General features: G+C 44.7%; 2 protein-coding genes across 2 annotated transcripts; one reads left to right on the top strand and one right to left on the bottom strand.

Moving 5' to 3' along the window:
• The first annotated feature begins 1,708 nt into the window (after positions 1–1,708).
• Positions 1,709–9,077, top strand: LOC121568645 (WW domain-binding protein 2-like). Its single transcript, XM_045221150.1, has 8 exons — positions 1,709–1,872; positions 2,656–2,764; positions 5,677–5,815; positions 6,193–6,285; positions 6,526–6,711; positions 6,983–7,066; positions 7,513–7,589; positions 7,702–9,077. The coding sequence occupies exons 1-8, from the start codon at positions 1,814–1,816 to the stop codon at positions 7,774–7,776; spliced, it is 822 nt and encodes a 273-aa protein (XP_045077085.1). The 5' UTR covers positions 1,709–1,813; the 3' UTR covers positions 7,777–9,077.
• On the bottom strand, positions 8,513–26,988 carry LOC121570406 (heme-binding protein 1-like). The gene is made up of 4 exons (XM_045221151.1): positions 26,527–26,988; positions 11,529–11,667; positions 10,526–10,706; positions 8,513–10,316 (listed from the first exon to the last, which is right to left on the bottom strand). The coding sequence occupies exons 1-4, from the start codon at positions 26,602–26,604 to the stop codon at positions 10,139–10,141; spliced, it is 576 nt and encodes a 191-aa protein (XP_045077086.1). The 5' UTR covers positions 26,605–26,988; the 3' UTR covers positions 8,513–10,138.

The raw sequence follows: 26,988 nt of genomic DNA, 5'->3' as shown, positions 1-26,988 counted from the left end.
TGCAATTCCCAGTACTATTTTGTCACGAATCAGTTCATCTTTCAATCCCCCGTATTCACAAGTGGCGGATTTCTCTCTCAAACGGGTTACAAAGTTGTGTACTGACTCACCCTCTTCCTGTTTGCAGCTTCCGAAAACGAACCGCTCGTAAATTACGTTTCTGGCGGGTTTGAAGTAATTCCCCAATGCATCCAATATAGCCTTTGCATCACACTGTTGTCGTGCCGTGAGGGTGAGATTGTGCCGGTAGATATGCCTGCATTCGCTGCCCATTAAACTCCTCAGAGTTGCCGCTTGTACCTCGTTGGGTTTCTCATGTAGACCGGTCGCCAGCGCATAGTCCTCGAATTCATCCCTGAAGTTGTCCCAATTAGTATTCCAGTCCCCTGTGAGAACCATGTGATTTGGTGGCGGAATGTTCGCTGCCATAGCAATGGAATAGGAGATTTCTTTGTCTTCAGTCATGGAGGTAGGTAGTGATGCTAGCTAGCCAGCTAACACGAGTTGATCAGTGTTGTGAGTAGGAAACGGCTTGTGTTCGCATATGGAACGTAACTGCGCCTATACTGTACTTAGCTACACAAATAACAAACGTGTGTTTTCCGAGCCACTTCTGATACCATGTTTCTGTATGATATGTTGGATTAAGGAATAAAGACAGACACCAATGTTCAGTTCAATAGCCTTGTTAAGCCTTGTACAAATCCCTACGCGTGGAGTCTGGGGAACAGTCCAACTAGTCGATTACCTATCAACTAGACTCCGTAACATGCTGCTTTTCGTGTCTGTGTATCCTTTGTTGTGTTTTATTGTGTATTTATTGTTGTTGTTATGTATTGACTGGTTCAATCAAACGTGCCCTTTTGGGGATTAATAAAGAACTATCTTATCTTATTACATAACCAGGCCCATCTTCTTGCTACATGTTGGAAGCCACAAAATTAAATAGAACATTGTATCTTTATGCTGGAAACACTGTGTGCAGTAGGCCTACTGTCACTGTCGCCACGCACGGCATTGTCCCCCATGTAATGCAGACACAGAACAGGATGCAAATAGATATATAGGAAAACATTTGGAAGCCTAATTTTTGCATATAGCAATTTGAGGAAAATCATAGAGCAAGATTACTTGTAAATTCATGTGATCTACATAATTGCAGCTAACTTAAATGTTGTCCCACTGAGACAAGCCTCATGTCAGTTAAAAGTGAAATGGACATGATATACACATATTGAAACTAAGTGATGATTTAAAAAAAATGCATTTTATATTTAGTTTATTTTCCTGTATTCCATCCTTTTTTTGGACCATACCTAAGTCATGACTCATGAGTCATAAACTGATTACACAATTGGCCTACTAACTTTTCCTTTACACGTGTTGGTTGTACAAGCAGAATTATATAACCCAATTTGGAATATATAGGCACCCATTAGATGTTGTAGTGTTGGACTACGACTGAGAGGCAAACTCAAAGCACATTCTCTAAAAACATAAAATAAGCAAAAATCTATCATATATGAAAAGCCTTTACTCTCCTTAGGCCTACTCAGCTCTCTTCACAACCACAATGCTGTATTATTTCATCCAAACCAATCTCAAATATCCCACCTCACCTCAACACACTAGAATTATATGACAATCTCAATTCAAAGGCTTGTTGACATATGGGAAACAATGTTGCCTAACAGAACATTGCGGTCACACATGAAACAGCTGATCATGTGACGTAACACTTTGACGTTTTGGGCATTCCTCTCATTTCCAGTGTGTCGCTGTACCTGACGAAGGTACACTAGACTATCTGAACATGGCTTTAAATCGAAATCATTCTCAAAATGGAGGAGTTTTGATCAACAACGGCGAGAGGTTAGTGAATCATTAATCGCCACGAAGCTTACTTTCGGTAGCTTAGTTAACGTTAGCTGTTATGCTAATGTTAGCAAGATAGCTAGCTAGCTAGCTTGCCAGCCAGCTCCGTACTTAGTGTTAATTATATCTGGCCAACGTCAGTTAGCAACTTTTTTCATATAGCAAGCGCTATTTTATAGTGCTAACGTCAGTAGCTAGCTATCAGTCAGCAACGTCGTTGTTGGCCTTGCTGGCAGGAAAAGCTAGCTAAGTTCCAAGTCAGTCATCATTACTCCTTTGAAACGTATTAAAGCTAACGTTAGCTAGATACATTTGCTTACTTTAGTCAAACTAACGTTAGATGTAAAAGTAATAAACTGGTTATAAGTGTTAGCTAGCTAGCTAAATAAGTGTGTTTTCCAGGGAGGTAGACTGACAGCAAAGTCAACAAAGAGCGAGCCGCCCCTACTAACGTACCACCTGAGTCTAAAGTAAACGTTTTGACAGAGGGTTAGGAAGTTGATAAAGTAACAGGAACTTAGGAAATATACGAAGAAAGGCAACTTTTCATAATAGTTAGAATTTTGTCAGATTTAACCAACCAGCCAGTATGTGAAATGCCAATAATAGGCCTATGTGAAATGATGTAGACCATACAGAATCCCACTATGTCCCTTAACACTCGGTTCTGCTAGGATTCTACTACAGTATTTGTCCTATGGAGGACCTATCATACATACTATACCTATTTGTCTGTGAATTCACTAGACATGCCTAAACTGAACATGTATCCACCACTAGTGTGTTAAGGGAATGCAAAAATGTGGAGCTGTCCTTCAGCGATGTCACCAGCAAGACAGACCTGCTGAGGGGGACCAAGAAGGGGACTGTTTACCTCACTCCATACAGGGTATGTTTATTATCTGACCATGCTTCTTCTTCTTCAATGAGGTTTAACAGCGGTTGGCATCCAATTTGTTGCATTACCGCCACCTACTAGACTGGAGTTCAACTACCTTATCTTTCCTTGATAAATAAAATATACCAAAGCAAAGAAATAACCTACCATCTACTTTCTTCACTGCCTCTGCATATGACAACTTCTTCTCTACTCTTACCCTGGATACCTCAACCTGCTTCTCTCGCACTGGACATGTCTGATCCCCAGCCCCATGGCCACCCCTACAATTAGCACACACCACCACTTCCCCCACTGCTTCACACTCCTTTGTCTCATGCCCTTCTGCACACTTCTCACACCTTGGAATCTCCCTCCTACACACTGCTGCCACATGCCCATAAGTTTGACACCTGTAACATCTTAAGGTATTCGGCACATATGCTCACACTGGATAACTTATATATCCTAACCTCACTTTCTCAGGAAAAGACTCAACTTCAAAACTCAAAAGAACAGAAAATGACTCTTCTGTTTCCCCACTCTCGCCACCCTGTTTACGTCGCACCAAACGATGAGCATCACACACACCGGGAATCATCTCCTTCAGTTGGTCAACTTTTACATTCACTGCTGCCCCAGTAATCACTCCTCTCAATGGCACCCTTTTCTTAAGAGCGAAACAATTCACAATTCTTTCCCCCATTTGTTTAACTCTGAGCGCCTTCTCCCTCTGCCCAACAGAAACACAAACAATTATCACTAGACCACTTCTGTTTACCCTCACCGATTCCACTTTACCCAACGCTCTTTTCACCCATCTTGAAACCACAATTGGATCAGCCAAAAGGCAAGGATCAATTTTTTCCACAAACTTCACTCCTACTGTCACAGACTCATCTTTATCCTGACCCGCTGTGCAATCCTCGGGCTCCGAGTACTTCACCACACCTTCCACCTCCGACACATCACCCTCATTCACTTCCATTTCTACTCCTGTCTTCAGCTCACTTTGCTTACATTTCCTACCACTCTTCTTTAACAAACCTTCTCCCTTTTTCCTGCCATTTTTAACTGACTCAAACTCACAATCTTCCTCCATCTCTCTCTTAGACCTCCTCTGCCTCTCTTTTTCCCTCCATTCCTCCTCATTCATCCAAATATAAGTCTCCTTATGATAATACTGCATTTCTCCAAACCTATATCTGTTTCTTGCCTTCTCTAAGGACTCCATTTTCCCCCTCCTTTCCCTTCCGGTGTCTATTCTATCCTCGGCCTTGACCTCTTCATTGCTCTCCTCTTCTGATCCGCTGTCCTCCTCTCCTGAATCACCATCGTCTTCCGATCCCTCATCCGAGCTGTTATCCTCACTATCATTGGGACTTACTCCCTTTCCAACTGCTCGTCTTTTCAGTGAAGACGCCATGCTCCACCCCTCAGTCGGTCAAGACCTCCCCATCTGACCATGCTGGTCCTGTGTGCCTGTTAGGATGTTGGAAGACAATCCTTCTTCTTCGATGAGGTTTAACGGCGGTTGGCATCCAATAAATGTTGCATTACCGCCACCTACTAGACTGGAGTATAACTCCCTTATACTTTGCTTGAAAAAAATGTAAATAACAAAATCAACAAATACCCTACCATCTAACCCTGCACTCACTAAAAACCCACCACCCTACTCCACTATTTAAATCTATTTAGTCCTACCTCAAGCCAACAGCCTGAAAATATGGGCAACCACCACTTAACACACCCTGTAACTCTTCTGACGTCAAGTCTCGCACAACCAAATACCTCTCTGCAGCTGCCACCACAACCAACATTTTCTGTGACTTACGTTCCATCCCTGCAGTACAGTTGATAACCATTGCTATAAATGCTGAAAATCCAATCTTACTGAAACCTATATCACTTTTTGGCCTATCCCTCTGTACTGGTACAGTTCTACTACTCACACCACTCCTCTCAGGATCCCGCCCCTTGATCCATATTCTTCTACTTTCTTCACTGCCTCAGCATACGACAACTTCTGCACTACTCAAACCGTGGAAACCTCAACCTGCCTCTCTCGCGCTGGACATTTCTGATAACCAGCCCCATGGTTACCCCTACAATTAACACATACCACTACTTTCCCCAATGCTACACATTCCTTTGTCTCATGCCCTTCTGCACACTTCTCACACCTAGGAACCTCCCTCCTACACACTGCTGCCACATGCCCATAAGCTTGACACCTGTAACAGCGTAATGTATTTGGCACAAAAGCTTGTACGGGCTAACTTGTATATCCTAACATCACTTTGTTGGGCAAAGACTCAACATCAAAACTCAAAAGGGGGCCTCCCGAGTGGCGCAGCGGTCTAAGGCACTGCATTGCAGTGCTAGAGGCGTCACTACAGACCTGGGTTCGATCCCGGGCTGTGTTGTAGCTGGCCGCGACTGGGAGACCAATGAGGTGGCGCACAATTGGCCCAGCGTCGTCCGGGTTAGGGGAAGGTTTGGCTGTCCGGGATGTCCTTGTCCCATCGCGCTCTAGCGACCCCTTGTGGCGGGCCGGGCGCCTGTAAGCTGACTTCAGTCGCCAGCTGGACGGTGTTTCCTCCAACACATTGGTACGGCTGGCTTCCGGGTTAAGCGAGCAGTGTGTCAAGAAGCAGTGCGGCTTGGCAGGGTCGTGTTTCGGAGGACGCATGGCTCTCGACCTTCGCCTCTCCCAAGTCCGTAGGGGAGTTGCAGCGATGGGACAAGACTGTAACTACCATTGGATATCACGAAAAAGGACAGACAACAACTCTTCTGTTTCACAACTCAGGCTACCCTGTCTGCGTCGCATCAAACGACAAGCATCACAAACTGGAAGACAATCCATTGCTCTGCGTCCATTTTATTGCCCTCTTTCTCTCTGTTTGTCCTCGTTTCAGTTGGTGTTTGTGTCCAGTAATGCCAAGGACAGCCTGGGGTCTGTGATGTTCCCATACTACCTGATGAAGGGCTGCAGCATCGAGCAACCAGTCTTTGCCGCCAATTACATCAGGGGCACAGTTTCTGCTGAGGCTGGAGGTAGGCAGCAGTTTGTTGTCCTCCCGTAGCATTCAACACCATAATGAGGAAAGAACTGTAGAGCATGCAAAGTGTGTATGGCCTCCAGCCCCAGGTATGGCCTGATGTATCCTAGGAATACATGCAGAAGTGAATCAGTGACGCAAGGGTGATTTGCCAAGGCCAGATATTTTCAGAGGCTGACATCAGTCTGTAAACCACAATCTCATTTTACTTTACAATGTCTGTCTGTGTCAAAGTTTTTAGCAGCAGTAGTAGAAATTGAAGTGTGACATCTCCAAGGCACTGATTATAATTCAATATCAGACTTCCAATTTAATGCAAAGACAAGTACACAGTGCTCATCAATGTATTAACAGTCATTTCTTTGGTTTCAGGAGGCTGGGAAGGACAGGCTAGCTTCAAGATGTCTTTTTCTAGTGGGGGAGCCATCGAGTTAGGTCAGCACCTCTTCAAACTGGCAACAAATGGTAAGTAATTTTATGACTGTCATGTTTGTCAGTACAGGGCCTATTTGTCATTCAACATATCTGCTTTACTCAGTTTATATCGTACAATTAAAGAATTCATTAAACATGTACATCATGAAAGCACTTCCTAGTAATGCAGTCAAAGTTTGTTATATTTGTTAGGCTACATATTTGTTATACATGTTACTCTTTTTGTCAAGTCCAGTCTGTATTTAGGTTTAACCTTCAACTTTGTTTTAGCATCTCGTGCCCCTCCTGCTCAAAGCGGAGGTGCCTCCTATGGCTACCCCTCACCTGGAGTGATGAATGGCTATGGCCCGCCACCTGTTCCTCAGAACTACCCATATGCACCCCCACCCCAGCAGAATGGTTTCTACCAGGCTCCCCCAGGCGACATGGGCTATCCCTACCCTTTGGCAGCCGCAGGTCTGTTTTTAAAGAACTTTATCATCACTATAAAACTATGTTATGCAGGCTTGGGTCATAATAATTGAGAATCAAATGCTGTAATGCTAGCAGATTGACATTTACATCAGAGATTGCATAGCACTTAAATATGGAAATATTTTGGATAATGCCTCCATTCTTATGAGTGTATGAATTTGATTGATTGGTGTCAATATGTATAACTACTTGAAGTAAAGATGTGTCCCCAAGGCTGTTATGAGTATTTTGGGTATTCTCTCTCGTGTTGCAGGAATGTACCCATCTGCCCCTGCCTACATGGCCCCACCTCCCCCGTATCCTGGGCCCCCCCAAAACTGGGCTGCTCCCCCTGCAGGTCTGTCTCTCTGTCTCTTTCTGTATGTCTGCATCGCTGCATCTGTCTGATCCCATCAGTCTGCTTCAATATGACGCACATGACGCATGGCACTGAGAAAGGAGTGCTGATGTCGTAACCGGTACACATCATATTAAAAAGGAGAAACAAACAAAATAACTCTCACCCCTAGTCTCCCTTACCCCATGAAACAACCCAGTTGGCCTAAACTCAGTACGCCTCATTTAGATGTCAGTTGTGTGTCTATTTGTGGGTTTTGGAAAATTGAAAGAGAGTTGGAAGTGTGCCTCTGTGAATCATTCTGTCTGGAAGATGTCTTGTCACGAGTGTCCTGCTGCAATATACTGTGCTGAGTGTGCTCCATTGTCTCTCCTACTCCACAGTTACAGTAGCATGTGCTTCTGTGCATTAATCGCCCGTAATTTCTCTCTCTCCCTGATCCTCAGGTAATGCCAAGGCAGCAGAGGCAGCAGGCAGCGCCTATTACAACCCCAACAACCCCCACAATGTCTACATGCCGATGGTAAGGGACCTGTTATTCTCTCCATGTCCATTCAGTGCATGCACTTTGTGCTGTGTTGATGTTTTCAGTTCAGTATTTTAAAGATATTCTATCACTGTTTATTCTCACATAGGAACAGCCTCCTCCCTATGCGCCTTCTGCCCCTCCTGCTCCTTACCCAGGCTATCCAGAGAAGAAGAACAACTAAAGCTCAATAACCATCATGTTGAGTACCTCCCTTCCCCTAATAAACACAACAGCAAATGATTAAGGAGATGATAATTATTAGACTGTAAAGGAAAGTATAAAGTACTATATTGACAAAAAGGCAAGATTATTTTTAATCTTAAGTAATCTTTAAGTAATTTTGGGGCACAACAATGTTGGTACATTTTCTTATAGACATTTTCAAATGATGAATGTTTCCTTTTTAATCATGAGTAAAGCGTTATTTCACCCCCCTCCCACTCAGTTTATTTTATATGGTAACTTGCCAACTAAATGGTTATTCACTTAACAGATAAGTATTCAATCTTTCCAGTTATCATGGTGGGCTCTCTCTCCTTCAGTATGTTAGAATGTGGAACTGTCTGGTTCTTGGGAAAGGGTATCTAACTGCCCTGTTGAGTTGAACTACATGTGATGGGCAGTATGGGGAATGTATAGGCATTAAATATTTACAGAATTTTTTTAATCCAGAGGTTTGTTACCAAAATACATTTGATACATTTTCGATTAAAATTATGAAGCTTATTAACAAAACGACAATTTCTATTCCTACTAGTATTGTAAAGTATTTTTACATTCACTTTCAGAGTAAGTGTTTCCATTGTGTTTGTGCGTGGTTTAAGTTTGTTCCAGAGAGCATTGAATGAAAGCTGAACGTCCCAGTACTCTCAATGCACACCACACCTTTCTAGATTATTTCTGGCTTTTTATTGAAGGAAGGAAGTGCATGTTGTTTGAATATGGGAATTGGATGGAGTACTGACATGTACCGCTACATATGTGAGATTATTGGTAATGTGCGATGTTCCTAGATCTCGCAAATAACTTGTATTGAGCCTAGAGATGATGTTGTAACTGGTCACATGAATAACCCATGCCCCAGTCAAACCCTGTATATTGTATTGATGAATGCAAAGCCCGGCTGAAACCAAAACCCTACTCTCTGTGTAATTACACAAGTGTGGGGTTACTAGGCCGTGTATTTATTTAGCCGTTAGCCCGCTACACAGTGCTTTCTTGCAGTTGTGACGAATTAACCTGTGAAAACCACTAATTTATTCCTGATTAAACTGGGTTGTAGTGACTTTTCTCAGAGTGCATAGAGAGGACATTTTGTACTAGTTTTAGGTTAGAGGTTTGGTTGGTTATAATTATTATCTGCTTAAATTAATCAAATGTCTGTGAAATATCTTGTTTGTAAACCCCATTCCTTATTTGGAGTTCTTTATATTGATTCAAAATCTAATAATGAATAATAAATAGATGTTTATGTAAAACCTATCCAAAACAGTGGTGTACCAGTATTTTAAGTATTATTTTTTGTGTGTATAGAACTAAAAAATAAAAATAAACGTCAGTATTGCACAAAAAATCTTATTAGTAGTATCTTGAATAACATAATTAATATGATATGAAACACTATCAAACCATGACGATATCGTCAATCCATATTTTCACAGAAAATCACACACTACACAGAGGTATTTTTAAATAGTTTCAAGAATCATAATAAATAACATTACAATTCCAAGACTTCAAATACAAGCACACCAAAACATTCACTACACACAACTGCTGTCTTGAATAATGTTAATGTGATCATCACAGAAGGATTAGACATCTCGAAAGATAACATTTAAGGAATGACTAATATATTTCTCCTTCATATCCTCCCCACCAACTAATTCATACTAAGGAAAACATTTGACTATCACTACTCTATGGCTCAATTCCTAATTTATTTCCAATTCCCTCCCCTGGGAAAAGGGTGCTTTTTAAAACTTAATTTAATGACTTATTGAATACTTAACTGTAATTTTGTTTTTATGGTGTGTGACGTGAAGCATAATTTAATTAGACTGCTGAATAGTGATATGTGTACAGCCTGATTTAATGTGCTTTTCTTCCAAGCACTATGAAGCATATTTTAAGCGGAGTGTCAACCCCTGGGTGTACAAAATTTGAACTTGAGTTAATGATGTACCATCTGTACCACCTATAACACACAGCAGTACTTTGTGGTTAGTGGCTCCTACTACTAGGCCACTTAATATCCAGTTACTGGTAATGGTACTGTACTATTGCACTACTTTGGGCCAGTAACTATATAGCCCGCTGCCCATCCCTCCCCTTATGACCTTTCAATAGTCTAATAGTATTCTTTGCATCACCTCTCCTTCATTTGCACTGATTTGAAAACAAATCCCATATTATTTTCACACATCCTATTTTTTTGGGATGAAGATCAAGATGTTGAGTAATCAGTGAAGACGAAGGAGAGGAGATGATGAGAGGAAGCGACTATAGACTATTATTAAGAGTCAGTCTTAATAATGCTGCCCTTATGGCTCCTCCTGTAGGAACCACACCTCGTTGCGTCGGCCGTAGGGTTTCATTGGCGGGTTGTATGTGCAGCAGAAGTACTGTTTCCTCTGAAAAGGGGCAGTCTCACCCAGAGTTTTGGTTAGGCGAGAGGCCTCTGCTCGATACTCAGTCTCCCCTGCAAAGCCTCCAAACTGCCTGTGAAAAGAAAGGTGAGGTGGGTTGGAAAGGAGAGAGAAAGAGGATATGTAATCAAATAAATTATGAATATTAAAGTACATTTTGTATCGTAAAGAATTAAAAAACAAAGTTTCTTTTTGTTTTTATTCCCATGGATTCCAAAATTTGCATATGAAATGATGGCATGTGCTTGTCAGGGAAGGTGAAGACTGCATGGAGACACCCACAGTGAGTAGACGGTCATGCCGGGTCGATCCTCGATCCTGATGGCACTGTCGGTGGGCACAGGGGGACTGACTTGGTAGTTGGTGGGAATCCTGAGGCTAACCACCAAACGGCGTGACATCACACCATCGTCCCTGGGATACACTGTGATGATAACCGGTGCTGTCGTCCCCATTGCCTCCCCTTGGAAAGAAAGATACAGAGGACAGATAGATGGGATGGCAGACAACTTACTGCAACAGTGTTATTATGTGTACCGGAGCGCCAAGTCTAGGTCCAAAAGGCTTCTTAACAGCTTCTACCCACAAGCCATAAGACTCCTGAACAGCTAATCATGGCTACCCGGACTATTTGCATTGCCCCACAACCCACCCCACCCCTCTTTTATGCTGCTGCTACTCTGTTTATTATTTATGCATCGTCACTTTAATACTTATCTATTTTTTACTTAACACTTTTATTTTTATTTTATTTTCTTAAAACTGCATTATTGGTTAAGGGCTTGTAAGTAAGAATTTCACTGTAAGGTCTACCTGTTGTATTCGGCAAATGTGGCAAATAAAATTTGATTTGATCGAGTTCATTGCCTCTTAGGCCCAGTTTCATACTGACCTCTAGCATCAAACAGAGTAGACACTTCTTCAGTCACCCTTGATGATCTGAAACACTATCTAACCCTCTGGTAGACTAGGAAGAGTTTTCCCCATATTGCTTGCTTACATCAATACTTTCAGATATGCACATTATATCTGTGGCTCGATTCAATCCGTAGCGCTGAAGAGCTGTGCTACAGCGCGATAGAAATTTAAAGGCAATGTTTCCGCGTTCGCGGAGACTGCAGTCATAGTAAACGCTGTATATGTCGGCTCATTTGGAAATTACCTTCAAATTTCAATTGCTCTATAGTGCTGAACATCAGCAATACAGATTGAGCCGAGCCCCTAGACCTTTCTGAGTTTAGGGCCACTGACTGACAGGACAGGCCCTGCTCTCTGATTGGCTCACCTTGGTCGTTGCTTCCCCCAATGTACACGAGCAGCTTCCTCACTAGCTCCCCCGTCACCTGGTCAAAGGTCCGCCCCTCTGAGCTCACTGAGGCATACTTTGCACCATCGTACCTCCGCACTTCGTAGCTGACCCCCTCCTGGGGAAGAGAGCGGGAGGCCAAACGTGATTCACCAATGACACACATGTTGACAAACTGTTCAGAGGGAAGGAAGCCACACACTACTGGGGGGTTAGAGGGAGGTGGGGCTGTGATTGGCGATATGCAATGAGCAGAATCTGTGCTCACTGATGCCGGTGTAACACTTGGAGTGGAAACGAACAGAGGACAGCCAAATGCCCCCAGAAAAGGATCTAGATCAAACATATTACGCTGATTTGATTCCAGTTCTTTCCTGCTCTGCTCTCAGGGCCCCATAGGGTTTAATGAAGCCTAGAGAGAATAATGGGACAGAGATGCCTGTTCTTACATAAGGCCAGACCATAGGGGCACGCACGAACGCACACGGCAGAGTGGGGTTAATGTGGAGTGTACACACACTCACTGACTTGCTGCCTGTTCTTATACATGTTATGGTGTACTTGACCTGAGAGTTAGGCTTATGCTGAGAAACATCAACTATTAAATAACAGAGGAACGTTACATTTCACACACTCCATAACCAGTCTTGAGTAAATCTGTTCCACTGAAAGGGACCTCAATGGTCACATTTTTTAAACCAAATAATTTTGTATTTAGATCGAATACACTAAGTTATCCCTTGTGTTGTAAATCAATCACGCTGAATAGGAATGCCTGCTACATGACTACTTACAGTGGGGAAAAAAAGTATTTAGTCAGCCACCAATTGTGCAAGTTCTCCCACTTAAACAAATGAGAGAGGCCTGTAATTTTCATCATAGGTACACGTCAACTATGACAGACAAATTGAGATTTTTTCCCCCAGAAAATCACATTGTAGGATTTTTAATGAATTTATTTGCAAATTATGGTGGAAAATAAGTATTTGGTCACCTACAAACAAGCAAGATTTCTGGCTCTCACAGACCTGTAACTTCTTCTTTAAGAGGTTCCTCTGTCCTCCACTCGTTACCTGTTTTAATGGCACCTGTTTGAACTTGTTATCAGTATAAAAGACACCTGTCCACAACCTCAAACAGTCACACTCCAAACTCCACTATGGCCAAGACCAAAGAGCTGTCATAGGACACCAGAAACAAAATTGTAGACCTGCACCAGGCTGGGAAGACTGAATCTGCAATAGGTAAGTAGCTTGGTTTGAAGAAATCAACTGTGGGAGCAATTATTAGGAAATGGAAGACATACAAGACCACTGATAATCTCCCTCGATCTGGGGCTCACCCCGTGGGGTCAAAATGATCACAAGAACGGTGAGCAAAAATCCCAGAACCACACGGGGGGACCTAGTGAATGACCTGCAGAGAGCTGGGACCAAAGTAACAAAGCCTACCATCAGTAACACACTACGCCGCCAGGGACTCAAATCCTGCAGTGCCAGACGTGTCCCCCTGCTTAAGCCAGTACATGTCCAGGCCCGTTTGAAGTTTGCTAGAGTGCATTTGGATGATCCAGAAGGGGATTGGGAGAATGTCATATGGTCAGATGAAACCAAAATAGAACTTTTTGGTAAAAACTCAACTCGTCGTGTTTGGAGGACAAAGAATGCTGAGTTGCATCCAAAGAACACCATACCTACTGTGAAGCATGGGGGAGGAAACATCATGCTTTGGGGCTGCTTTTCTGCAAAGGGACCAGGACGACTGATCCGTGTAAAGGAAAGAATGAATGGGGCCATGTATCGTGAGATTTTGAGTGAAAACCTCCTTCCATCAGCAAGGGCATTGAAGATGAAACGTGGCTGGGTCTTTCAGCATGACAATGATCCCAAACACACCGCCCGGGCAACGAAGGAGTGGCTTCGTAAGAAACATTTCAAGGTCCTGGAGTGGCCTAGCCAGTCTCCAGATCTCAACCCCATAGAAAATCTTTGGAGGGAGTTGAAAGTCCGTGTTGCCCAGCGACAGCCCCAAAACATCACTGCTCTAGAGGAGATCTGCATGGAGGAATGGGCCAAAATACCAGCAACAGTGTGTGAAAACCTTGTGAAGACTTACAGAAAACGTTTGACCTGTGTCATTGCCAACAAAGGGTATATAACAAAGTATTGAGAAACTTTTGTTATTGACCAAATACTTACTTTCCACCATAATTTGCAAATAAATTCATTAAAAATCCTACAATGTGATTTTCTGGATTTGTTTTTCTCAATTTGTCTGTCATAGTTGACATGTACCTATGATGAAAATTACAGGCCTCTCTCATCTTTTTAAGTGGGAGAACTTGCACAATTGGTGGCTGACTAAATACTTTTTTTCCCCACTGTATAATGCAATGGAAATACTAGATTATGCATTAAACTCTATTTAAAACTAGGGCTGTACATACATAGAAGGCAACAATTAGGGCTGTGATGATACCAGTATAGCAATATTTTTTCCATGGCAAAAATATAAACACAAAGCAGACTAAACTCTTTGGTTCTTTAAAAACCTGCTGTATTTAACATATTGTGTGCTATAGTTTGGAAAATAAATAAATGTGACTGGATGACAACATAATGATGTTTGTTTCCAACATTAGGGCTGTTTTCATAAAGAAGTTATATCTGCTTCGTGTTTTGTTGCCTTGCCTTGCCGCGTCACTAACAAGTATCACTGAACAGGCATCTCTGGTATCGTCTTGGCCCTAGCAACAATATTGATATGGGATTAATTGTATTAACTGATACAGGGATTGAACTGTATTGCTGATTAACTAAAAGGTTTGTAGCTAAAAGGTTTATTTTACTCCAGCTGGTCTAATTGCGATGTCAAGAACTTGTTCATAGTGCTTCTGACAGTGAGCTCCAAAAGTATTGGGACAGTGACACATTTTGTTTTGTTTTGGCTCTGTACCGTACTCCAGCACTTTGGATTTGAAATGATACAATGACTATGAGGTTAAAGTGCAGACTGTCAGCTTGAGGGTATTTTCATCCTTATTGGGTGAACCATTTAGATACAGCACTTTTTGTACATAGTAGGCCGATTTTAGGGGACCAAAAGTATTTGGACAAATTCACTTATATGTGTATTAAAGTAGTAAAAAGTTAAGTATTTGGTCCCATATTCATAGCACGCAATGACTACATCAAGCTTGTGACTACAAATTTGTTAGATGCATTTGTTGCTTGTTTTGGTTGTGTTTTAGATTATTTTGTGCCCAATAGAAATGAATGGTAAATAATGTATTGTGTCATTTTGGAGTCACTTTTATTGTAAATAAGCATAGAAAATGTTTCTACACTTCTACATTAATGTGGATGCTACCATGATTACGGATAATCCTGAATGAATCGTGAATAATGATGAGCGAGAAAATATAAAAGTGTTTAGAAACATTCTATTCTTATTTACAATAAAAGTCTCCTAAAATGGGGGGACTATGTACAATAAGTGCTGTAATTTCTAAACGGTTCACCCGATATGGATGAAAATACCCTCAAATTAAAGCTCACAGTCTGCACTTTACCCTAATAGTCATTCTATCATTTCAAATCCAAAGTGCTGGAGTACAGAGCCAAAACTACAACAACATTCACTGTCCCAATACTTTTGGAGCTCACTGTGTATGTCACTGTGACCAACATTAACAATACATGTAGATGACATGTTCCAACAGCAATAATTGAACACTTTGTTCCTGAGTTCAGTCTAAAGGTGCAATTAGTGTGTGTGCTTAGCTGGAATCCTGCAACCTCTGTATATAATTACTCTGTGTCTCAGCTGGGTAGACGTGGGCCATAATTATTGTGGATGTGCGAATATTAGCGATTCATTTCATATTCAACCCACTCTCTTTCTTTCTCTAACTTTTAAACAAATGGTTTTAATTAGTTTGAATGTCACCACTCAATGTCATGTGAAGTTTGTAAACCTCTTACAGAGAGAAGTTGACATTTGAATCTTACATGACAACTATATCCTCTAAAACCATTCAGTTGGCTTGGAGTGTGAGCCTGTCTTGTGTATCAAGAAATGGATAATGTGCTGTCATTATATAATAAGCATACTGTGATGTCAACTTGTCCATCTAATCAAATGTCTGTCATTACTAAACAATGCATCGTGCCAAGTAAGATAATTTCAGAGGAATTAAAACATTGCGTAATATCAATACTGTGTGGAGAACAAAAAACATGAAATTAAAAAGAATAGCGTTTAAAGTTAGAATCCTTAGTTGAAACAATAACATAGAGGTCACCCGCCTCTGTTTTGGTAAAAAGCTAAGGGATGGGCCTGGAGAAATGTAACCTCTCTCAAAGTCATAGACAGAGATATGGATGCAAGGACTGACCATCCATGATATCAAAATGATAGTTTTAACCATGTTTTTAGGCTATACAGTGTTTGTTTACATTTATGTTGTTTACAAACATTGTGGTGATGGGCTAGGACAGTTGAGGGTACGACAGTTGAACTAAGCTCATGAGGCATTTATGTTATATTCTTCAAGAATCAATGGGTATATATCCAAAAATGGATATAGCAACTAAGGATTCTAGCTTTAAAGCCATCTCCTTCCATTTGTAAGCCCTGAAATATGAGGGCCCAACAAGGTGTGTGTGTGTGTGTGTGTGCATGCTTCTGAGCATGTGCAGACAGACAGTTCTCCTGTATTCAATGTCAGTTTTAATTAAGAGGGTACTGTTATGTATGGTACGACGTGCTGTACGTCGTACTGTACGTTGTTATGGTTTACGACAGTGTGCTGCGTTACGGATGAATGGGTTGTCAGAATGCGTGGCACATGTCATTAAACGACAGAGTGATGTTCAATGTGAAACTGTGCAGATGTCCGTTCTTTTACAACTAGGCTAGATATAACATTGGCGACGAAGATGGCTGAATTCAGTTTACCACCGCCAGCACCATTCCTCGCCGTGCCTGGCGAACCTCCAGTCCCGTGGAATAACTGGCTTGATAGTTTTAACACTTATTTAGAAGCTATGGACTTTTCTACAATCTCCGACAAGCGGAGGACAGCACTGCTCCGTCACTGCCTTGGTACAGAGGGACAGAGGATTTTCAGAGCGCTTGGATCGGCTCCTACATTCACTGCTGCAGTCAGCCTCTTACGGAACCACTTCGCCGGGAAAGAGCGAGTGCTCCTCCGACGCTACCGGCTACGGAAGAGACACCAACGGCCGGGTGAGTCCATTCAAAGCTACGTGGCTAATCTGAGGGATTTGGCTAGCTCTTGTAACTACGGGACACTTCAGGACGAGATCATCAGGGATCAGTTGATAGAGGGGACGTTATGTGAAAAGACAAGGGAGAAACTGCTTTTGGAATCGGATAATTTACAACTAGATGGAGCTATTAAAATAGCACTCCAGGTTGAAGCGGCGTTGGAATGCTCTTCTATGCTAACAGACAGCTCTGCAGCATACACTCGGCCCCCAGCCATTCTCACACAGCAGCTTCAGCCCGAGCAGGCGCACTACAACGATCACGCGCTGCGCACGCCCTCCCGCGTCGATAGCTGCATGGACACAGACACCGACATGCCCGTGCAGCAGGCACACAGACAAACAAACAGAACTAGCTGTGGCAACTGTGGGGCTAGCTCTCACAATTCAAGGGCTTCAAACTGCCCAGCCCGTGGGAAAATATGCAAGAACTGTTCAAAATACAATCACTTTGCGAAAGTGTGTCGTTCTGCCCCTGCTACTAGCTCCACCCAGAACAGGCCCTTCGTTTCATCTCACTCTCAACATGAACACACGGAAATCCGAACCGTCTCCACCAACCATGTGTCATTCAGGACATGCACTGTGCAGCTGGGTGAGGTGGGTTTGCCTTTGCTGCTGGATACTGGCGCTGCGGTGTCGTTGCTCAACCTTGCCACTTACTACAAGTTTTTCAGTCACCTACCACTCCAACAGCCCTCCACTGCCCTGTGTGGGTACGGTAGATCTAAGATAGACATTGTAGGCACCCTCCAGGTCCCAGTACACTACGGCACCAAACATCTGCCATCATTCACATTTCATGTTGCAAAGCGGGGTGCCAACCTCCTGGGCCTCGACCTCTTCACAGGCTTGGGATTCACACTGAGAGATGACAGTGGGTCAGCTATCTACCAGGTTACCTGCACATGGCAACAGAACTGGCCGACTCTGTTTGATGGACTGGGCTGCCTCACAGCCTTTACTCACAGGCCCCTAGTGAATCCGGAAGTGACCCCAGTCATGCAGCCCCTGCGGCGCATTCCCTTTGCACTGCGTGATGATGTCACAAAAGATCTCCAGTCACAGTTGGATGCAGGCATCATTGAGCCAGTCAACGCTGCCCCCTGGATTTCAAACTTGGTCATTGCAACCAAAAAGTCCGGTGGAATCCGGACCTGTGTGGATCTCCGTGCTGTGAACAAGGCCGTTGTCCCGGATAAGTACCCCTTGCCTACAGCTGAGGAGCTGACCGCACAATTCCATGGCTCCACGATCTTCACGAAGCTTGACCTTCGTCAGGGTTATCTTCAGGTACCCCTCCATGCAGCTAGCAGAGACCTCACGGCCTTTGTCACACACGCTGGCGTGTTCAGATATACACGCATGCCTTTTGGACTTAGCTCCGCCCCCCAGCTGCTTCCAGAAGGTGATGAGCACCATCCTCGCTGGAATACCTGGGGTGGCGGTCTATCTGGATGACATCGTGGTCCACGGCCCTGACCTCCACATCCATGATTATCGACTCCACAGAGTATTCAGTGCTCTACTGCGGAACAACCTGACCCTGAACGGTGGAAAGTGCACCTTTGCAGCTCCAGCCGTCGAGTTTGTGGGCTTCCGCCTGTCGGCCAAAGGCATTGCCCCACTCATGTCGAACATTGAAGCCGTCCACCGGATCCCGAACCGACCTCAGCCTCTCAGGTGGCCTCATTCTTGGGCATGACAGCTTACTACCTCCGGTTTCTGCCCCACTACTCTCAGACCACAGCGCCCTTCGCCAGCTCCTCAAGAAGGATGAGCCATGGGCCTGGACGGCAGCCTGCTCAGACGCGGTCCGCTCACTGAAGAGCCAGCTCACCACAGCCCCAGTCTTGGCTCACTTTGACCCCGTCTGCCACACCATTGTCACATGTGACGCCTCAGCTGGAGCACTAGGAGCTGTCCTCTCACAGCTGCAGAATGGCATTGAGAGGCCCGTCGCCTTCGCCTCAAGGGGCCCTGAGCCCCACAGAACAACGGTACTCTGTGGGCGAACGAGAAGCACTGGCCTGTGTCTGGGCGTGCGAAAGGTGGCACCTCTACCTATATGGCCGTCTGTTCACACTCCGAACCGACCACCAGTCCCTCACAACGCTACTGTCAGCATCAGGAACTGGCCACAAGCCACTTCGGCTGCACAGATGGGCCGACCGCCTCAGACAGTATGACTATCAGCTGAAGTTCACTCCGGGGAGGGATAACGTGGTGGCAGACCTCCTCTCACGCTCCTTTGACGCTCCTACTCCAACCGTCTTGCCAGACGACAACGAAACAGAGCTTGTACAAATGCTCTACGCTCCTCTTCAGTCAGTCGTCTCACTGGAGGAGCTGAAGCAAGCATCGGAACAGGATCCCACACTGTCTACCCTGCGCACCTACATACGCACTGGATGGCCAGCACATGTGCCGGAAGAGCTGGCGACTTTCGCCAGAGTGAAGCACGAACTTTCTTGCTGGGAAGAAGTCTGTGTCTCTCGAGGGTTTTGCACTGTGGTCCCGAGTGGCCTGCGTGCGCGTGTTCTATCCATGGCGCACTGAGGGTCACTTGGGCATAGTCAAGGTCAAACAGCGATGTCGAGACCTTGTGTGGTGGCCAGGCATCGACCACGACATTGAAGCCCTGGTCAGGGATTGTGCTGCATGCCTCCTCAGTGGGAAAACAGGACAGTCCGCCCCACCCCCCTGCAGCCTCTCGCATGGCCGTCCCACCCCTGGGAGCACATCCAACTGGACATCTGTGGCGAGATCCATGGACACGCAGTCCCTCACCATCAGCGCTTCCTGGTGGTGGTGTATGACCTCCACTCTAAGTGGCCAGAAGTGGTTCCTGTCGGAACTGTCACAGCACAGGCCATCGTGGACATCCTAGACAGCCTGTTCACAAGGTGGGGCCTACCCCTCACCCTTACCACGGACAATGGGCCCCAGCTAACCTCTGCCGAGTTCTCCTCATATCTCAGCAACAAGGGAATCAAACACATCCGCACGGCCTACTACAACCCACAAGCTAACGGAGGGGTGGAACGCTTCAACCAAACGCTGAAGAACGGCATCAGAGCGCACCTGGTCCAGGGGTGCACGTTCCAAACTGCTTTGAATCAAACGCTAATGCACTACAGAGCAAGCAAACACACAACAACACAGGTCTCCCCGGCATCCCTCATGCTAGGTCGTGAGATGGAACTGCCACTGGACAGACTCAGAACACAGAGAGTAGCAGAACCGGCGACTAGGCGCACCCAAGAACAGCAGGCAGTGACCGGGCACCAAAGAGCAATGAAACAGCGTTTTGACAAGGCACACAGGGTGAAGAAGTCGATCATTCAAGTGTCAGACTGGGTCCGAGCCCGACGGCCTCAGCGGTGCAACAAAATGGCCTCATTCTGGTCGGACCCCTTGCAGGTCAGTCGACAACTGGGGCCCGCCACATTCATGATGAGCAATGGATCACGCTGGCACGCCAGTCGCCTCAGGAAAGTCCCTGCCCCTCAAGGAACACGAAGGCACACAAAACAGACATGCAGGCCAGAGACGCCACCGGATGGACCTCCTCCACCACTACCACCTGAGCCCCAGCCTCTGTGGGTTCCCCAAGGGCCAGAGCCACAAGCGGTGACGGTGGAAGAAAGGCCTATGCGGGCACGAACTCGCCCTGCTTATCTGGGGGACTACTTAACCTCTTTTCATTCTTAGGCTCCGTTAGGTGTCTTAGTCAACCTCCAGGTTAATGGACTGAACTGGCTAGTTTGGAGAGTCCATCCGTTTAAGGGTTAATGTTTATTTCTTACAGGTATCACTCTAGGTTCTTGCCCTATGGACATTTTATATATGGTACCAGTCCCTGGTTTTGGAAAGGGGGGGGAAATGTTATGTATGGTACGACGTGCTGTACGTCGTACTGTACGTTGTTATGGTTTACGACAGTGTGCTGCGTTACGGATGAATGGGTTGTCAGAATGCGTGGCACATGTCATTAAACGACAGAGTGATGTTCAATGTGAAACTGTGCAGATGTCCGTTCTTTTACAACTAGGCTAGATATAACAGGTACGGTGTCAGACTCAAGTTCAACTCTGATTGGGTGTCCGTGTGAGAAGTTAACAGATTTAGCACTGACTGACTTCAAAACTGTCAATAGCCTGTCTATCGCCTATTTAATGGCCACTCATGTGCCTATTGATACAAAGTCTCTCTTTTTCATTTTCTTCATACAGTGTTTTTGGTCTTCTGGTTGCCTGTTATCGATTGAAGTAGTTCCAGATTCATGATCAAATCAAATCAAATCAAATTTTATTGGCCACATGCGCCGAATACAACAGGTGCAGACATTACAGTGAAATGCTTACTTACAGCCCTTAACCAACAGTGCATTTATTTTTAACAAAAAAGTAAAAATAAAACAACAACAAAAAAAGTGTTGAGAAAAAAAGAGCAGAAGTAAAATAAAATAACAGTAGGGAGGCTATATATACAGGGGGGTACCGGTGCAGAGTCAATGTGCGGGGGCACCGGCTAGTTGAGGTAGTTGAAGTAATATGTACATGTGGGTAGAGTAAAAGGATGGGGTGGGGGGGCAGTGCAAATAGTCCGGGTAGCCATGATTAGCTGTTCAGGAGTCTTATGGCTTGGGGGTAGAAGCTGTTGAGAAGTCTTTTGGACCTAGACTTGGCACTCCGGTACCGCTTGCCGTGCGGTAGCAGAGAGAACAGTCTATGACTAGGGTGGCTGGAGTCTTTGACAATTTTGAGGGCCTTCCTCTGACACCGCCTGGTATAGAGGTCCTGGATGGCAGGAAGCTTGGCCCCAGTGATGTACTGGGCCGTACGCACTACCCTCTGTAGTGCCTTGCGGTCGGAGGCCAAGCAGTTGCCATACCAGGCGGTGATGCAACCAGTCAGGATGCTCTCGATGGTGCAGCTGTATAATTTTTTTAGGATCTGAGGACCCATGCCAAATCTTTTCAGTCTCCTGAGGGGGAATAGGCTTTGTCGTGCCCTCTTCATGACTGTCTTGGTGTGTTTGGACCATGATAGTTCGTTGGTGATGTGGACACCAAGGAACTTGAAGCTCTCAACCTGTTCCACTACAGCCCCGTCGATGAGAATGGGGGCGTGCTCAGTCCTCTTTTTTTCCCACAATCATCTCCTTTGTCTTGGTCACGTTGAGGGAGAGGTTGTTATCCTGGCACCACACGGCCAGGTCTCTGACCTCCTCCCTATAGGCTGTCTCATCGTTGTCGGTGATCAGGCCTACCACTGTTGTGTCGTTGGCAAACTTAATGATGGTGTTGATGGTTTTGGCTCTGAACAGGGAGTACAGGAGGGGACTGAGCACGCACCCCTGAGGGGCCCCCGTGTTGAGGATCAGTGTGGCAGATGTGTTGTTACCTACCCTTACCACCTGGGGGCGGCCCGTCAGGAAGTCCAGGATCCAGTTGCAGAGGGAGGTGTTTAGTCCCAGGATCCTTAGCTTAGTGATGAGCTTTGAGGGCACTATGGTGTTGAATGCTGAGCTGTAGTCAATGAATAGCATTCTCACGTAGGTGTTCCTCTTGTCCAGGTGGGAAAGGGCAGTGTGGAGTGCAATAGAGATTGCATCATCTGTGGATCTGTTGGGGTGGTATGCAAATTGGAGAGGGTCTAGGGTTTCTGGGATAATGCTGTTGATGTGAGCCATGACCAGCCTTTCAAAGCACTTCATGGCTACAGACGTCAGTGCTACGGGTCGATAGTCATTTAGGCAGGTTATCTTAGAGTCCTTGGGCACGGGGACTATGGTGGTCTGCTTGAAACATGTTGGTATTACAGACTCAGTCAGGGACATGTTGAAAATGTCAGTGAAGACACTTGCCAGTTGGTCAGCACATGCTCGGGGTACACGTCCTGGTAATCCGTCTGGCCCTGCGGCCTTGTGAATGTTGACCTGCTTAAAAGTCTTACTCACATCGGCTACGGAGAGCGTGATCACATAGTCATCCGGAACAGCTGGTGCTCTCATGCATGCTTCAGTGTTGCTTGCCTCGAAGCGAGCATAGAAGTGGTTTAGCTCGTCTGTAAGTCTTGTGTCACTGGGCAGCTCGCGGCTGTGCTTCCCTTTGTAGTTTGTAATAGTTTTCAAGCCCTGCCACATCCGACGAGCGTCAGAGCCAGTGTAGTACGATTCAATCTTTCTCCTGTATTGACTCTTTGCCTGTTTGATGGTTCGTCGGAGGGCATAGCGGGATTTCTTATAAGCGTCCGGGTTAGAGTCCCGCTCCTTGAAAGCGGCAGCTCTACCCTTTAGCTCAGTGCGGATGTTTCCTGTAATCCATGGCTTCTGGTTGGGGTATGTACGTACGGTCACTGTGGGGACGACATCATCGATGCACTTATTGATGAAGCCAGTGACTGATGTGGTGTACTCCTCAATGCTATCTGAAGAATCCCCGGAACATGTTCCAGTCTGTGCTAGCAAAACAGTCCTGTAGCTTAGCATCTGCGTCATCTGACCACTTTTTTATTAACCGAGTCACTGGTGCTTCCTGCTTTAGTTTTAGCTTATAAGCAGGAATCAGGAGGATAGAGTTATGGTCAGATTTGCCAAATGGAGGGCGAGGGAGAGCTTTGTATGCGTCTCTGTGTGTGGAGTAAAGGTGGTCTAGAGTTTTTTTCCCTCTGGTTGCACATTTAACATGCTGGTAGAAATTAGGTAGAACGGATTTAAGTTTCCCTGCATTAAAGTCCCCGGCCACTAGGAGCGCTGCATCTGGATGAGCGTTTTCCTGTTGATTTATGGCCTTATACAGCTCATTCAGTGCAATCTTAATGCCAGCATTGGTTTGTGGTGGTAAATAGACAGCTATGAAAAATATAGATGAAAACTCTCTTGGTAAATAGTGTGGTCTACAGCTTATCATAAGATACTCTACCTCAGGCGAGCAAAACCTCGAGACTTCCTTAGTATTTGATTTTGTGCACCAGCTGTTGTTTACAAATATACACAGACCGCCACCCCTTGTCTTACCGGATTCAGCCGTTCTATCCTGCCGATGTAGCGTATAGCCCGCTAGCTGTACAGTGGGGAAAGAAAGTATTTAGTCAGCCACCAATTGTGCATGTTCTCCCACTTAAAAAGATGAGAGAGGCCTGTAATTTTCATCATAGGTACACGTCAACTATGACAGACAAAATGAGAAAAAAAATCCTGAAAATCACATTGTAGGATTTTTAATGAATTTATTTGCAAATTATGGTGGAAAATAAGTATTTGGTCAATAACAAAAGTTTCTCAATACTTTGTTATATACCCTTTGTTGGCAATGACACAGGTCAAACGTTTTCTGTAAGTCTTCACAAGGTTTTCACACACTGTTGCTGGTATTTTGGCCCATTCCTTCATACAGATCTCCTCTAGAGCAGTGATGTTTTGGGGCTGTCGCTGGGCAACACAGACTTTCAACTCCCTCCAAAGATTTTCTATGGGGTTGAGATCTGGAGACTGGCTAGGCCACTCTAGGACCTTGAAATGCTTCTTACGAAGCCACTCCTTCGTTGCCCGGGCGGTGTGTTTGGGATCATTGTCATGCTGAAAGACCCAGCCACGTTTCATCTTCAATGCCCTTGCTGATGGAAGGTTTTCACTCAAAATCTCACGATACATGGCCCCATTCATTCTTTCCTTTACACGGATCAGTCGTCCTGGTCCCTTTGCAGAAAAACCCCAAAGCATGATATTTCCACCCCCATGCTTCACAGTAGGTATGGTGTTCTTTGGATGCAACTCAGCATTCTTTGTCCTCCAAACACGACGAGTTGAGTTTTTACCAAAAAGTTCTATTTTGGTTTCATCTGACCATATGACATTCTCCCAATCCTCTTCTGGATCATCCAAATGCACTCTAGCAAACTTCAGACGGGCCTGGACATGTACTGGCTTAAGCAGGGGGGACACGTCTGCACTGCAGGATTTGAGTCCCTGGCGGCGTAGTGTGTTACTGATGGTAGGCTTTGTTACTTTGGTCCCAGCTCTCTGCAGGTCATTCACTAGGTCCCCCGTGTGGTTCTGGGATTTTTGCTCACCGTTCTTGTGATCATTTTGACCCCACGGGGTGAGATCTTGCGTGGAGCCCCAGATCGAGGGAGATTATCAGTGGTCTTGTATGTCTTCCATTTCCTAATAATTGCTCCCACAGTTGATTTCTTCAAACCAAGCTGCTTACCTATTGCAGATTGTCTTCCCAGCCTGGTGCAGGTCTACAATTTTGTTTCTGGTGTCCTTTGACAGCTCTTTGGTCTTGGCCATAGTGGAGTTTGGAGTGTGACTGTTTGAGGTTGTGGACAGGTGTCTTTTATACTGATAACAAGTTCAAACAGGTGCCATTAATACAGGTAACGAGTGGAGGACAGAGGAGCCTCTTAAAGAAGAAGTTACAGGTCTGTGAGAGCCAGAAATCTTGCTTGTTTGTAGGTGACCAAATACTTATTTTCCACCATAATTTGCAAATAAATCCATTAAAAATCCTACAATGTGATTTTCAGGAAAAAAAAATCTCAATTTGTCTGTCATAGTTGACGTGTACCTATGATGAAAATTACAGGCCTCTCTCATCTTTTTAAGTGGGAGAACTTGCACAATTGGTGGCTGACTAAATACTTTTTTCCCCCACTGTATGTTATCCATGTCGTCGTTCAGCCACGACTCGGTAAAACATAAGATATTACCGTTTTTAATGTCCCGTTGGTAGGATAACCGTAATCTTAGGTCATCCAATTTGTTCTCCAATGATTGAAGATTGGCTAATAGGATTGATGGGAGCGGCAGTTTACTCGCTCGCCGTCGGATCCTAACAAGGCACCCCGACCTACGTCCACGATATCTCCGTCTCTTCCTCATGCGAATGACTGGGATTTTCTTTGTCAGGCCAATGTCTGTAAATGTGTCTGTCAGTGTCACTTGATTCCACGCTCTCTCAGTCAATTGATCTGGCAGTCCTCTTTGCTTTCATCTGTCTGGCTTTGTCTTGTCTCTAAGGTAGTATTTGATTAAGAACTCTGTCAGGGTGCACAAGTAAATTATATGGAAGCTCGTACATCACTAGTTTCACCAAACCCTTTCCCAACCAACCAACCTCAAAAATTATCTGTCGCTATCTGTCTGTCTCTCTCAGAGAACACAACCTTGCCTTCAAGTGTAGCAGTATACACAGTGGTGCCACTACTGAGGTAATGGGGAACACACACACACACACAGAGATCTGCCCCTACCCCCTACTATGAGCTCACAGGTGCCAGGAGATAAGGTGTAATTAATAATGGTTGGTTTCAAAAGATCAAACACTTTAAAGGTATTGGTATTACAGAACCCTTTAAATGCATAATACATAGGCCTACTGATAATCAAAATTGATTTTTCTTGAGATCATGGTAGGCTGGGGCTATGGAAGGTTTGGGGCCAGTAGGCTAGTTTCACTGCAATCAGTGACTAACAAATTAAACATTTCTTAGAATAAAAAAATATGAGCGAGATACTGAAGAGATCTCTCTGTAATGACCAGACAGTTGTTTTATGCACCAAACAAGACGGAGGTGTACAGTGGTGCGCGAGATCAAGTGATGCAATGCTTGACTGACAGACACACACACTTAATTTATGTCAAGTTGAAACTGACAGGTCAAGGTGTATCCTACCTTGGTCTCGCTGCTGAGCAATTTGTAGTCCGTTTCTTCGGTGTTCCCGAAAATTGTATTCTTTATCATTCCAAACATCGCGCACTGGCCAGGTCACCACTCTGCTGCGCCTGTTGTCCCTTTATCCTATCTTATGTTGCCGCCTGTGTTTCTGTAGCTTTTGCTTCCTTTGTGAAATAACGTTCTTATTTCATAATCTAGGCTACCTTCTTATTTTTCGCCTCCTTTTAAAATCACATACATAAGGAGATTCTATTCAACTATGTTGTACACTACTTTCCTTGATCCATGGACTTATTGGGCAAATCAAATCCTATATCTATTCAAAAATCCATTATTTTCCGCTATTTATATAGATGTTGTTACCTAGTCGTCCAACTAGGTTGAAATAGTGAATCTTCCTCCAAGCTCACTAGATGAGTTGACGAATTACAGCCACACGAATATAAACAACTGTCTCCG

The sequence above is a fragment of the Coregonus clupeaformis genome, chromosome 7, assembly GCF_020615455.1.
Source record: "Coregonus clupeaformis isolate EN_2021a chromosome 7, ASM2061545v1, whole genome shotgun sequence".
NCBI classification, from domain to species: domain Eukaryota; kingdom Metazoa; phylum Chordata; class Actinopteri; order Salmoniformes; family Salmonidae; genus Coregonus; species Coregonus clupeaformis.
Note: the sequence above shows the minus strand (reverse complement) of the source record. Positions and strands in the feature narration are given on the sequence as shown.